Genomic DNA, 16,001 nt, shown 5'->3' with positions numbered 1-16,001 from the left:
AAGGCAGGGTTGCCAGATCTTCAATGTTTTGGACTCATTGGAATGGTCTTTCGATTACCTATCTAACGATGGGTTGGATAATGGATCCGGACATAGTTTACATACATTTAAGTGAGATCCGGCATCAAAAAAGTACATAAATATCACTTAAGTGGTCATAACTTGAGACAGCGTTGTCAGATCTTCAATGTTGTGGACTCATTGGAAAGGTCTTTCAATTACCTATCCAACGATGAGCTAGATGATGGATCCGGACATAGTTTACATACATTTAAGTGAGATCCGGCTTCAAAAAAGTACATAAATATCACTTAAGTGGTCATAACTTGAGACAGGGTTGCCAGATCTTCAATGTTTTGGACTCATTGGAAAGGCATTTTGATTACCTATCCAACGATGGGTTGGATGATGGATCCGGACATAGTTTACATGCATTTATGTGAGATCCGGCATCAAAAAAGTACATAAATATCACTTAAGTGGTCATAACTTGAGACAGGGTTGCCAGAACTTCAATGTTTTGGACTCGTTGAAAAGGTCTTTTGATAACCTAACCAACGATGGGTCGAGTGAGGGGTCTGGATATAGTTTACATGCATTTATGTGAGATCCGATTCGCAACTCTGACACTTTTTTATACGTAACTTTTGAACTACTTATCGGATCTTCAAACAATTGAATAGTGCATTATGGGGCACCAAACCGGATCGAATGCAGCTTATTTGATTCAAATCGGATCAGCCAGTGCCGAGAAAACTTGGCAAGAATTTTGAGCACCAAGGGGAATACGCACACACATACACACACACACACACAGACATTTGTTCAATTTTCGATTCTGAGTCGATAGGTATACATTAGCGTGGTTCACGTTTCTATGAAAAAGACAAAAGTTGTTATTTTGTCTTGCATCAACCGGAATTTCGTTCTTTTATGTCCCCAGAAGCATTCCTGAAAATTTGAGCCCATTTGGTAAGGTCTAGGAGCTCCAGTTTTAATTTGAAATTTATATGGGATTTTGATTTATTTTCCATGGGAAACTATCCTTTTGCCTTCCTCACTGAGGTAAGGCTTTAATCCTGCTCGAAAAATGAACTTTTGAAAAACAGCTCGTAGACTTATATTCATGTATACCTATCGACTCAGAATCGAAAACTGAACAAATGTCTGTGTGTGTGTGTGTATGTGTGTGCGTATTCCCCTTGGTGCTCAAAATTCTTGCCAAGTTTTCTCGGCACTGGCTGATCCGATTTGAGTCAAATAAGTTGCATTCGATCCAGTTTGGTGCCCCATACTGCACTATTGAATTGTTCGAAGATCCGATAAGTAGTTCAAAAGTTACGTATAAAAAAGGGTCAGAGTTGCGAATCGGATCTCACATAAATGCATGTAAACTATATCCAGACCCCTCACTCGACCCATCGTTGGTTAGATTATCAAAAGACCTTTCCAACGAGTCCAAAACATTGGAGATCTGGCAACCCTGTCTCAAGTTATGATCACTTAAGTGATATTTATGTACTTTTTTGATGCCGGATCTCACTTAAATGCATGTAAACTATGTCCGGATCCATCATCCAACCCATTGTTGGATAGGTAATCGAAAAACCTTTCCAATGAATCCAAAACATTGAAGATCTGGCAACCCTGTCTCAAGTTATGACCACTTAAGTTTTATTTATGTACTTTTTTGATGTCGGATCTCACTTAAATGCATGTAAACTATGCCCGGATCCATCATCCAACCCATTGTTGGATAGGTAATCAAAATACCTTTCCAATGAGTCCAAAACATTGAAGATCTGGTAACCCTGTCTCAAGTTATGACCACTTAAGTGATATTTATGTAATTTTTTGATGCCGGATCTCACTTAAATGTATGTAAACTATGTCCGGATCCATTATCCAACCCATCGTTGAATAGGTAATCAAAATACCTTTCCAATGAGTCCAAAACATTGAAGATCTGGCAGCCCTGTCTCAAGTTATTACCACTTAAGTGATATTTATGTACTTGTTTGATGCCGGATCTCACTAAAATGTATGTAAACTATGTCCGGATCCATTATCCAACCCATCGTTAAATAGGTAATCAAAAGATCTTTCCAATGAGTCCAATACATTGAAGATCTGGTAACCCTGTCTCAAGTTATGACCACTTAAGTGATATTTATGTACTTTTTTGATGCCGGATCTCACTTAAATGCATGTAAACTATGTCCGGATCCATCTTCCAACCGATCGTTGGTTAGGTAATCAAAAGACCTTTCTAATGAGTCCAAAACATTGAAGATCTGACAACGCTCAGTCTCAAGTTATGACCGCTTAAGTGACATTTGTGTATTTTTTATTGAGAAACAAACCTTACCTGACAAAGTTTGTTCTGCCTTTTTTCGTTTGTTGACGTTTTTGACTTTTTTGCTTATTCAGCCTCCTGTGATCAAAACTTAATTTTAACGTTCCCATACAATCTGCAAATTTTCCGGAATCGGTTGTAACTTTTTGGCACTCAGGAACTTACCATACGCAACAAAGAGCACCTCGATCGGACGTTCCGTGTTGAATTGATTCGCGTTCGAACAAAACCGTCGAAATTTTGAATATATATAGAAGATAGATAGAATTTTTGTCTAAACCCATCATATCACCAAAAGTTGGTAAAAAGTGAGGAAGGCAACAACCACATAGGTGGATTAAGTTAGTTTTTTACATTGTATTAGGATTTTTTTTTATAAATCGATGAAATGACTTGATTCTTATAGTAGGAGATAGGTTTTGAACTGGGGAATAACTTTGTAGAACATACCAACATGCTAGGAAGTGACCCTTTAAAGATACAGATACTTTTAGATGGTGGCTTTTGAAGGGGCTTTACTGTGTGGGCCACCATCTAAAAGTATCTGTATCTTTAAAGGGTCACTTCCTAGCATGTTGGTATGTTCTACAAAGTTGTTCCCCAGTTCAAAACCTATCTCCTGCTATAAGAATCAAGTCATTTCATCGATTTATAAAAAAAAATCCTAATACAATGTAAAAAAGGATAGTTTCCCATGGAAAATAAATCAAAATCCCATATAAATTTCAAATTAAAACTGGAGCTCCTAGACCTTACCAAATGGGCTCAAATTTTCAGGAATGCTTCTGGGGACATAAAAGAACGAAATTCCGGTTGATGCAAGACAAAATAACAACTTTTGTCTTTTTCATAGAAACGTGAACCACGCTAGTATACATGAATATAGGTCTACGAGCTGTTTTTCAAAAGTTCATTTTTCGAGCAGGATTATAGCCTTACCTCAGTGAGGAAGGCAAAAAGGCAGAACGAACTTTGTCGGGTAAGGATTGTAATATGTATATAGTTACTCAATGGCAAAGACGAAGAAAGGACTAAAAATTTAACACGAACGATGAATCAAAGCTTCACCAAAGTCTTCAGCGTTAAATGCCACGTAATGAAAACATTATCGATAGCCCGGGCGCTCCACCCCCGATAATTACACCTCCAATTAACTCACCTCTTTCTCGCTGGCTGCTGTCGTCCATATGTACTCCTCCATTTATCGGCGATATCCATTAATCCGCGAGATAGTTCAAACGCTTCCCACCGTAGCCGCCACAGAAGCCCGTCCAGCTCAGCCCATGCTAGTCAGTTTACGCCACTCTAAATTGGTCAGCTCGGGCGGCCGTCTCGCAGAATACCAACACCCCAGGATTAATTACTTCAATTAAACGGTGGGTGCTTCTCTTACAGCTCTGCAGCGAAGCAGCAGCTTCAAATAAAAATGTTCCACGCCATTATTTGATAATTTATCAACCGAAGAGGGCAAAAAACATACGTACGGACAATTTGCTATTTTTAATTCACGGCGATAGTGATAAATCGCGGCCCCACCGCGCGCACACTGGAGAGTTAATTAATTGCCCGCCTAGATTGCTTCTCGGTGAGCTTCTTGGCCTGGACCTGGCAACTTCACTGGCCAGTCCAGCGTCTGAATGAATGACAAATGCAAACAAACATTGGCGCAGATAAATTACACTTGCAGTAGTTCGGTGGAATCCAAATAAGGTCTTTACTTTGGGGTCTCCCCTTGAGTACACACGGTACGGAACCGATTTTCAAGAGACCCCTCGTCGGATCGATTGGCAGTGGTAGATTACGCGAGCCTATCGATTGGACCTTCAGCACCAGGGTCTAGTGCAACGCAACGAACCTCACAAGACCTACCCGAAGCTTTTACAATGTAACGCGATTGAAAATAAACGGAACCTTAAAGGATTGTTATCGGGTTGTAAAATTTATTACCACGTATAAAAACTACATGAGATAAACCTAAACTTAGGGGTGACTTAGGCTGTCGGTGTGTAGTTGTGTGGTTACCGTAAAATGCTTTCACAGCAGCGCGTTCCGTTCTGTTCGGAAGTGCAGCGCAGATAAAGTGCTGATTGGCTTTGCCGGTATTAGCTCAAATCTTGGAAGTTGGGTTCGATTTATAGGTTCCGTTGGAGGACTCTGTACTCTGCACACTTGGCTAGTTGCATGACGATGATGACCTGCGAAAGCTGGCTCATGGTGTTTTGTAGTCAGTTTATCTAATCAATAGATTAGGGGGTTTGGACTGTTAACTTGTAGATTGACGACTAGATGAAGTAAAATGTATGTTTTCTAAAACTATTGTTTAAATATTGTCAGACTATTTAATCACTCGATAATCCCGATATCATAAATTTTAACATTTTTGGCAACACTTCCCAATGACAAAACTTAATAAACTTATTATTGATATTACCCGTTAAGATAAACTCTAGAACTAATCATTCTAATGGCTGAATCCTTCTTCCCCTCTTTCCACAGGACCTCTGCTGGCACAGCGGTTGGCCTCTAGCCGTTGCCGGAGCCCTGGTGCTCCATATCGGTGCGCTTGATGAGTCGCTGGTACGTCCCCAGGACCTGTACCTCTGCATTCGACCGGATCCGGAAGCCACGAGCGAACCCCGCCTCTATGCGGTTTGGCGTGGCGACCCCCTTCCAACCCTCCGACGACGTCCACGACCGTCAACGACCCTCCCACTTCTTCCATTGTGTACCGTCAATTGGATCCGGCCAAAGATCCAATTACGCCCCTAGCTGTGGAGATGCTGGCGGAAGACTTGCCCGCCCTGCTGCAGAATCTACTGGTCGGGATCGAGCGTGCCATCTGCCGGGTACCGCTTGAGGAGCTCTCCTTCCCGCCGGCGGCGGCCGAGTGCGACGCGGACACACCCGACGAGATCGATGATCGACACAACAATAACACGGACCGGCAGCAGGACAACGGCAAGTACATCTTGACGACTCCTGGCACGCCAAAGATCGGCCTCAAGCGCCGCGAACTCATCACCAAGAACAAACTGGTCAACAACAAGTACGCCGCGCTGAAAAGGATAAATCCTTCAACGACAGCCAACGGTAGTGCTCCCACCACTCATAACAACACCAACGGCAATAGCTTTATAAATCGCAGCAATGGCGAAAAAAGTGAAAACACTCAGCGAGTCAACGGTAATCAGTGTAATGACGACGGCTTAGCGGCCGGGACGACCGGCGGCCAAAACGACAACGCAGCCAAGGACAGCGGCATCAGGCTGCACGACACGGGTGGTACGACCACTTCCACGACCTCGGCGGCAGGCGTAGGTGGCACCGGTGGTAACGGTGGAAGCAGCGATAATCACCAATCAGCCGACGCCGCTGCCGCGGACATCAACTCGATGCCATTATTCTGCCTCGGCGGATCGTTTCCCCACATTGACAGTGATGAGGAGAGCGGCGACGATATGAAGAAATGCGAGACAGGTGAGTGCCAACAACCGGGGATCAACGCTTGTCGTTGGCGTAGTGCTAGCTGGAAGCATATGACATAGTTTGATGTTTCTTTAAGGTTCTGAAAGGTATCATTCCCGGTCGGCCATTTGGCGGCCATGATTGTTTTAGAAAAAAACATTAAAATCTTGAGTCAGAATGCATCAATCAACAAATGGTGTTTCCTTATGCTGCTTGTGAAAGCATTTTACATATCGTGATTGATTTTTCATCTTAATTTACTATTTCTGAACCCTGAATTCAGAACCATCATTAACAGTCATTGCTCCAAAAGTGAATGACACCACGACCTTGACGTATGTGAGCAATTCTCTACGAAATCGGTCTTATTTCTTCAATTTTAATTTTTGTATTTTTTAATCCGACTGAAACTTTTTTGGTGCCTTCGGTATGCCCAAAGAAGCCATTTTGCATCATTAGTTTGTCCATATAATTTTCCATACAAATTTGGCAGCTGTCCATACAAAAATGATGTATGAAAATTCAAAAATCTGCATCTTTTGAAGGATTTTTTTGATCGATTTGGTGTCTTCGGCAAAGTTGTAGGTATGGATACGGACTACACTGGAAAAAAATAATACACGGTAAAAAAAATTTGGTGATTTTTTTATTTAACTTTTTATCACTAAAACTTGATTAACAAAAAAACACTATTTTTAATTTTTTTTTTATTTTTTGATATGTTTTAGAGGACATTAAATGCCAACTTTTCAGAAATTTCCAGGTTGTGCAAAAAATCATTGACCGAGTTATGAATTTTTTAATCAATACTGATTTTTTCAAAAAATCGAAATTTTGGTCGTAAAATTTTTCAACTTCATTTTTCGATGTAAAATCAAATTTGCAATCAAAAAGTTCTTTAGTGAAATTTTGATAAAGTGCACCGTTTTCAAGTTATAGCCATATTTAAGTGACTTTTTGAAAATAGTCGCAGTTTTTATTTTTAAAATTAGTGCACATGTTTGCCCAGTTTTGAAAAAATATTTTTGAAAAGCTGAGAAAATTCTCTATATTTTGCTTATTCGGACTTTGTTGATACGACCTTTAGTTGCTGAGATATTGCAATGCAAAGGTTTAAAAACAGGAAAATTGATGTTTTCTAAGTTTCACCCAAACAACCCACCATTTTCGGGGGGTTATATATTGAATGTTTGGCCTTTTTGAAATGTTAGTCTTGATTTGAAAATTTTGAAAATATTTTTTTCGAAAAGATCGGAAAATTTCACAAATGTTTCATATATTAACATTGAAAATCGGACCATTAGTTGCTAAGATATTGACGATAGAAAATGGTGGGTTGTTTGGGTGAGACTTAGAAATCATCAATTTTCCTGTTTTTAAACCTTTGCATTGCAATATCTCAGCAACTAAAGGTCGTATCAACAAAGTCCGAATAAGCAAAATATAGAGAATTTTCTCAGCTTTTCAAAATATTTTTTCAAAACTGGGCAAACATGTGCACTAATTTAAAAATGAAAACTGCGACTATTTTCAAAAAAGTCACTTAAATATGGCTATAACTTGAAAACGGTGCACTTTATCAAAATTTCACTAAAGTACTTTTGATTGCAAATTTAATTTTACATCGAAAATGAAGTTGAAAATTTTTACGACCAAAATTTCGATTTTTTGAAAAAATCAGTATTGATTAAAAAATTCATAACTCGGTCAATGATTTTTTGCACAACCTGGAAATTTCTGAAAAGTTGACAATTTATGTCCTCTAAAACATATCAAAAAATAAAAAAAATTAAAAATAGTGTTTTTTTGTAAATCAAGTTTTAGTGACAAAAAGTTAAATAAAAAAATCACCAAATTTTTTTTACCGTGTATTATTTTTTTCTAGTGTAGTCCGTATCCATACCTACAACTTTGCCGAAGACACCAAATCGATCAAAAATTCCTTCAAAAGATACAGATTTTTGAATTTTCATACATCATTTTTGTATGGACAGCTGCCAAATTTGTATGGAAAATTATATGGACAAACTAATGATGCAAAATGGCTTCTTTGGGCATACCGAAGGCACCAAAAAAGTTTCAGTCGGATTAAAAAATACAAAAAAAATCGAATGACCGAAATCCTAGAGAACTGCTCATATGCCATTTATTTTTTAAACAACTTAAGGATCCTTTGCAATGTTGAAACTGAGTGATAAAAAATTAATTTTATTATGCTATTTCGTGATTTTCAGCAAGAGCTCTTTCAATCACTTATTTTGTTTTCGTTCACGCACACTCGCCAAAGATTCTTTTGTTTCTTCCGCAAAACCGCAATGAAAGAACGCGAGAGAGGGATTGGGAACCGACCACGTGTTACGTCCCGCTAAACTGCACATCAAACTTGGAAATTCAGTTTTGTGACGGCTTTTGTGGATACGCTCTGTTGAGGGGGATTATTATGAATGTGGAAATGAGAGAGAAAAATAGAATGTCAGACGGTTATGTATACACCAGGTAGAGACCGGCAATTTTCGGTGCTGAGAATCTCGTTGTGGAAAGAAGGTCAGTGAAAAATGGGAGATATGATTTCGGACATGATAACTGTAGTCGCTGAGAACTGAAATTTTGATGTTTTACAACCCTGATCTTTTATTATGAACAAATGATCAATTAGTGAATAAAAAACCATGTTGACTTTATAGCGGAAAAAACGGAACCTTATAATGTGGCCCTCTTAAACCTTGCGGTTTCGTCAACGGTTCCACAGGTGTGTATCGTTCTTTTTGCGACAAGACTCCGCCTCCCGGGTCTCCTAAGTGTGAAGGTATGGCACGGGGAGAGGGCACCGAATACCTATATTTACACTTAGAATTTTTTGAGTCCGCCTCGGGATTCGAACCGGTGACCTCTGGATTGTGAGTCCAGTGCGCGGTCCGATTGATCCACACAGGCAGACTTTATAGCTGTTAGCCACTATTGCTAGTTCTAGTACTTCTATCTAGTACTACTATCTTTATCTAAAATGACTTCTCCACCCTGGTCTCCTGAGTGTATGAAAGCAAGGAACGGTTTAATGGCGCCGAACAACCATATTCACGCTAAGAATGTTGGGCCGCCCGCCGCTGGATTTGAAACAAACTAAATTTCAATGTTTAGCCATTATTTGATAAAAAAAGGTTTAAGGGTTGATCGTTGAAATTTGTATGGAAAATTGGCAAAAAAAGTATGAAGAAAAGCAAAAATGTCAAAACTCCTCCAAAAGGTGGCTATGAATAATCGGATCGTTGTCATGTGTCACATTCTTATGTAGAATTTTAAGGTAAAAAACTTTGTTGAAGACCGCAAAACGAGCCGAGTTTATCCTGACGAGTTATAAGTGATTTAAAGAAGACGTTTTTGCATGAAAAGATTTTTTTTTCTTCATTTTTAAAGATATATAACGACCCAGAAACCTTAAACAATTTGGCTTAAAATTGGCACAGTTCCTGAAAGATGGAGTCAAAACGTATCCCTGATGTCGTTTTTTTTTTTTGTCACCGTCTTAGTTTTTGTTAATTCATTTATTTCTTGGTCAATCGCATCCCTAAATCAAATTTGAATATCAAAGTGTCGTTCTATTAAAAAATGGCCGATTCTGAAGATATATTTTTGTAATCTGGTTAAAAATGCGAGCAAATCTTAAATTTTAATTAATAATTTTTGTTGGCCTGTTCAACAACTTTGATGGAGAGATGTCTTGAAGGAAAGAAATTTTCAAAATGTGTTTTTTTAAGGATAGATATTACATACTTACATGATTTACTGAATTCGGTAGTTGAAAAATCGGTAAATTTTAGATCGGTACACCGTCTGTCAAAATGAACAAAATTTTACCGAATTTCGGTAAGTTTTTACCGAAATCGGTAATTTTCAGTTTACCAAACTGTTCAACAGTTGAAAAATCTGAAAAAATACCGAATTCGGTAAAAATCTAAATTTGTAGGATGTAACAAAATGGATCATTTTTGCGGGCATTTCATGTCATGATCCCCTCCTTGTACTGAACCCGAATCCCAAACATGAGCTTGATTGGTTGCGACAGGACCTGGCGCTTTGACGCTTTTTAAGGACCTAAAATGCCGAAGTGAAGAAAAAGTTGATGTTTTCAGCGGCGGTATTATAAATTCTGTAGCATTTTAAATAGGTAGTGGACGAATCTTTTCGCACTTTTCGGCATAATTGTTCCCTGGAACACGGCCTAAAAAATCATGAGGTTTTTGAAAAATACAAAAATCATTAAGGTCCTTAAAAATGTCAAAAATCAAAACGCACCGATTTCACGGGTTAAATCCCATCCCATTCAAAGTCAATGCTCCAGGTCCTGTCGCAACTAATCAAGCTCATACTTGGGATTCGAGCTCAGTACACCTAGGGGATCATGCCCTGAAATGCCCGCGAAAATTACCCATTTTGTTACTTCATAATAGATACAGTCTACTGAATTGTTGTAGATCTTCGTTATCTCAATATTTCTCCATCTGTCGATAGTTTCTTCAGTCGCATCAAATTGCAAAGTTCGATGCTCTTTTTTCTCGATGTCCTCGTAGAATCTGTCTCTGTGGTAAATGTAACGCATTAGGCCTGGCTATCATTAATATTGCTAAGAAAGGACTCGTGGCGTAATCTATCCTCAAGTTCTTCCCAGGATACTTTTTTCGGATTAGCTGCGCTTATATTCGATTAGATCAAATTAGACCTCTAGCTCGAAGAATCTATTCATCGATGGACCCTTGGATTTCATTTCTTCTAAAATCTCTCCCATTTATCTATATTTTCTATTTCTCAATACTTCAGGGTGTACCATGTCCAATCCGAATTTGATTTTTGTTTAGAGAAAGTCACTTTTCCACTATTGCTATTTTTTTAGAATATTAGCTTAAATTTTCTTGAAATATATAACACTGATGCTTTTAGCTTCCTGAAACATTGATGTTCATTTGGAATCTTGAAGAGCCGTACGACAGCATAGCACAACGCCAACCCCATCTTGATGGCCCTGAATTGGATGTTTCTTCTTGTGGCGGGGCCCCTCTCAACGACATCGGATCGGATCATTTTATTGCCCTTCGACTTTGATCCCCACACTACACTACCAGAGAGAGAGAGAGAGGATGAGCGATGCACTCTGGTCTGGCCTGTCTGGTTGTTATGCAACTGTCTGGTCGAGGTGGATGAGTCAATCGTTATCTATCGGCGATAGGCCTCCGGCCGCGGTAATAAAATTAGAAACATTGTTGGGTGCGTTCTTGAGAAAAGGGCTAGGCTTAAGGTTGAGCGTTCTTGATGTAACTGCATGGGAACTTTGTAACGATTTGAATTTAAATAGCCGTGATCGATTGGTGGATTTCAGCTCAGTTAACGGAACAACCGTCCATTAAACCAGTCTTTTGCCAAAGTTTATGGTCCAGGTCCATAAAAATAATGCATTTTTTGCATAATACTTGTCATCAGCAACAAGGTTGAATGTTTCTTTGCCGTTACATAATATATGAGCTTCAGGTGGTCAAAACTCCCAAAAAATTAGACACTTATTAACATTAACCAAAGCTGATCACCGATCCAAAGAATTTGTCCGACATCAAGTTGATCGCGTACCGTTCCGCGATCGTGATTTGCTACGGGCACGGGAATGGCCCAGGAAGTCGTGCTGGAGTTGTTCTTCATGTTCGGTTGAATTTGGCGGCGCCAACAACAACAGTTTACTCGTGCTTTGAGTAAGTGGAGTAAGTCAGGGGTGTCTGGAAATTATTTGGGACAAATAATGGTTTCTTGTAGGCCTTTCATAGAAGACAACAATTGAAAAATTCTGTTTAAAAACTTAAGCGAGCATTTACTTATTCATGGTCAAAAACTGTACAAAACATGATAAGTTAAACAATACAGGTTCAAAAAAAAACATAATTTCATGTTTGGGTTCTGGGCGTTACAAGGTTAACTGGTTGAATACCCCTGAATTGATCCCAGCCAAACCATCAAACTGTTATAAACGAACAACCATCGAAGTTGTTGCTCACGTCATAAGGAAAAGGGTCGTCAATCGCGCACAGTTCGCACGTTTCATCCGCGAGGCAAATACCTTACGTTACATACTGCTGCCGCCGCTGCTGTGACCTGTTCACGTTTGCGTAATTTGCTTTCTGGGTTACGTAACGGGACAGCTCTCCTCTCTGCACGGTCAAGCATCATCCACAACGTCGAGGATGCATCCATGCTGCATGCGAACGTTATGAAACTTTGGTAATTAACCATTTCCACCGATAGAACCGACTCTCACAAGTCCAAGTTCAAAGTCATTCATTCATCAGCGCGCACCGGACTTCTTGACTTGGACTTGGACTGGGTCTTGGTCTGCCTGCCGCACTCAATCAGTAGGTCACTGGTGAAGAAACGGCGCAATTCATTTCACCGCGGAAACTCAACCATGACGCCGCCAAGACACTAATTAAGCCCCACGGGTTCAAGAAGTGGTGAGATTCATCAAAACACAACTTTTTATCCCCGTCTGGTCGGGAATGTTTACCCGCTAGAGAAGACATCCGCCCGTCGTCAGCTTAAAAGGGCCTGGTGCTGATGACGGTGAGCGACCGTAAGAATCAAGAATCTTTCATCCAGTTATGAATTTGAAGAATCTGCGCGGTGAATGCGGCAATAATTAATATCTGGTGTGCACCACCGCCAGCAACAGGCGTCAGCTTCTTTGCCCGTGTGTACAGAACGCGGGAAAGTCCGGTCCGGACATCAAAAGGGTTTGCCGACAGCAAGCGATGATGATGACGTCGATGAAACGAGGCGAGAAGAACGTTATTCTTGAACTTGCACGGTTATGCAATCACTTTGTGTGGAAGTTACCGAACAAGTGAAATCATTAGAAGATCATGTTGTTGAGTGTTTACAAATCACTGGTTTGAATGTCATCTAATTGCACTTATTCATTTGAATGGAGTTCCAACCCCAAAAGTTTTTGAAAAAAATAGATGTTCTTGGAAATCACAGTTTGAATATATCTAAAAGATGTTTGGAGACCATAGAGAATTAGTTAGATGATTTGATACTTATTTTGAATGACAGAAAAAACTTATTGATCATACATTTTCTGAGATTTCAAACATCAGCAATTCCATTTGAAAAGAGCATAAACCGAAAAAAGTTCTCCAGTCGGGCTAAATTTTTATCTGGGAAGTCCTTGGCCAAAATAATTAAACCCATTTATTTTTTCATTTGGACCTTGAGCCTATATCGTGCTAGAGTGGTCCAAAAATTGGTGATTTTCGTAAATTTTCGCCAAAATCACATATTTAAAAAAATCTTGGTCGTTACAACCGATTTGAGTTTTCTTGAGCGAAAATTAATGTTTTTAGTTAAGATTTAACCCTTTCAAGTCTGATGGGTTATATAAACTAGTAGTTTTAGCGAAAAATTACGAGACAAGAACGAATTGACGAGAAAAAAGTAATTGCTGTATAAGGACTGCTGAATATAAATCAGTAACACTCTAAAAGTAAGTGGCAAATTACCATTATTAAACATTTAATTTTTGAATAAGCAAAATGGTATGGGCAAAAGACAGTCAGAATTAATTTAGCAGTGCGAATTCGTCCTTTTCTTAGAAGATGTTTACATTGCACTCAAATCTGAAGTCAACCAAAAATTTTGTGAAATTTAGGAAAGGACTGATTAATATCAAGGGGCAGGATTTTTTAATATGAAGGGCAGTTTCAAGTCATGCCAGCATTCAAAATTTTATGGATTTCTAATGTTATGAAACACTTTTACGTACACCTGAAGGAAATATATAGCTCAAAATCTGCAACAGTGGTTTTGCTGCAAAAAATGTTACATTTTCTAACAGATTTTGCAGCAAGCTCATAGCTCATTTTTGCCCGCGTGTAAACATGTCAGCGATCTGCAGTTCTCACCAACACATATAATGCTGGCGCGTCCCCGAGCAACACTCCAGAGAGAAGATTATGTTGGTGCTCTGTCCCTTTCAATTCATCAAGCATCCATGGCGCGGTGGTAGCGTGTCGGATCAATAACCTAAAAGTTGTTGGTTCAATCCTCGTTCTGTTTAATTTTTTTTCTCTAATACAATCAATCAGCCGTCGGTAATGTCGATAATTGTCGGTAACGGGCAAAAATGTCATACCCCTATATCGCAAAAAATGCATGAGGAAAGATTTCAGCCGCGGGTAATCGGCTCCCCTCCCACTAACATTTACACACAAGATCCTCTGTAATTATTAAGTCAAATGTAATTACAAAAGCCGACTCGGTCCTAACCAGGTCCCAGTACCGAAAAGGACCTAATAAAAATAATTTTATGAAAAAAAAGATTTCATGCAGATTCTGATATACTTTCATGCCGCCATGCATTACAATCATGCGACTGCCAGTTGGGTGTACAAATCGAAATCTCTAGTTTGCAAAATAAAAACTTGAGAATAAACTGAGAAAAACAAATCAAAAATAGCGGTACTGTACTTTTTAAAGAAATATGTATCAGCATTAGGTTGCACAGAATATGGGTGTTTTTTTTTCAAAACCTCGCTCCACAAGCTGATTATTGTTCTTGACCTATTTTAGGACCAAATATGAGCAAAATCGGTTAACATTTACGTATCAATGGGAAGGTGAAATTTGCATGGGAAAAATCGAAAAAAATGTATGCAAAACTCAATTTTCTTACGGTTTGGTCTGCACGGTCTGCTATTCCATCCAAATATTTACAAAAGTGAGATTTCATTGAAAATGTAATGCTCTAACACTTCGTAGAACATATCAAACCTGTAAAACTCGATCCTGAAAAGTTATTAGCAAGTTTAAAGTAATATTTTTGTATCAAAACATTTTTTTCACCTGCTGCAGGGTCAGATATCAATGGGTTAATCTCTATCAATTTCGCACAGATGTTCAAAATTACCCAAACGACCGTTTGTTGCTTGTGGACCAGAGGGTCATTTTTCAGCGTACGTAAAGACTGGAACAATTAATATTTTCCTATAATTTCACTGCTGGTTAGCTGGTATTGAATTGGACCACAAATTTTATTCCATTTCATTACTTAAAACTTAATTTTCGAAATTTTAAAATGATCCAAATTTGGCCATGATATCCTTGGCTCAAATAATTAGACTCATATTTTAGTTATTGACCATAAGGGTGGTCCTATTCAAGTTGGGGTGGTTTAAAAAATTTAAATTATCGAAAAAATGTCTATTTTTTAAATTATATCTTCTTATTATTTAAATCGATTGCCAGGGGTAAATATGGTTCCAAAAATCTAAATTAAAAAAAAATACTTTTATTTACTTTAACGTGATGACTTCCATCATTGTCATGATTTTTCGTTCAAAGATATAAATTTTGCATCGCTTTCAATATTTTGACAAAATTCCTTCAACAAGTTGTTTAGAATAGTGCCCTACACATGCTGATTCCTTTTGGTAACGATTATCCCATTCCTTGTTAAGTTATGGAAATCGTCATTAATCAATGATTGCCAACTAGGACGTCTATGACTGTGCCACAAAACTATATAAATTTTGAAGCACAATTGATTAAGATCAAAAATTCCTTCAGTGGCTTCAAGAAGGCAACAACCGGCACATGCTGATTCCTTTTGGTGCTGAAATTCGTTAAATTGAATTTAATACAGAATATTTTATAGTGATGATCAATTTTCTTCGAAAATGATCAACGGCTTCACCTTAACTGCTAAAACGATTTAAGCACTTTGAGCAAATGAAAGGATATTTGTTGGACTTTTGAGGAAAACATTTTGAGGTCTAAAAAACATTTGAAAAAGAGGACACAAAAACATTTTAAAAATGTTATTTTGACTACGTTTAAACCTAAGAGGCCATGTCTGAAAATGTTTTTCAAAAAATCAAATCAAAAATCAAATTATTCGCTCTACAGCATTGCCTTGGCGTTCTCGATTACGAGATTCCTACTCGAAACTAGGTGTCCGAAGGCTTGATTGTTGAGGCAATTGCAAACCTCTTTTTACACCTAAGCTTCCATCCACCCCAGGATTCGAACTGACGACCTTTGGATTGTTAGTCCAACTGCCTACCAGCGACTCCACCGAGGCAGGACCCAGGGAGACGACTCCTACACCTGGACTGAGCTAACGACCTAACACCTCTAGGTTAGACCG

General features: G+C 38.7%; 1 protein-coding gene across 1 annotated transcript in view; it reads left to right on the top strand.

The window, feature by feature from the left end:
* Nucleotides 1–16,001, top strand: part of LOC6035621 — a 720,799-nt gene that overhangs the window by 653,125 nt on the left and 51,673 nt on the right. The window contains 2 exon segments of the mRNA XM_038262197.1: nt 4,853–5,012; nt 5,015–5,833. Coding sequence (XP_038118125.1) covers nt 4,853–5,012; nt 5,015–5,833 — 979 coding nt within the window.

This window comes from Culex quinquefasciatus, chromosome 3 (assembly GCF_015732765.1).
Source record: "Culex quinquefasciatus strain JHB chromosome 3, VPISU_Cqui_1.0_pri_paternal, whole genome shotgun sequence".
Classification (NCBI taxonomy): Eukaryota; Metazoa; Arthropoda; class Insecta; order Diptera; family Culicidae; genus Culex; species Culex quinquefasciatus.
This window is presented reverse-complemented; position numbering and strand designations above follow the sequence as displayed.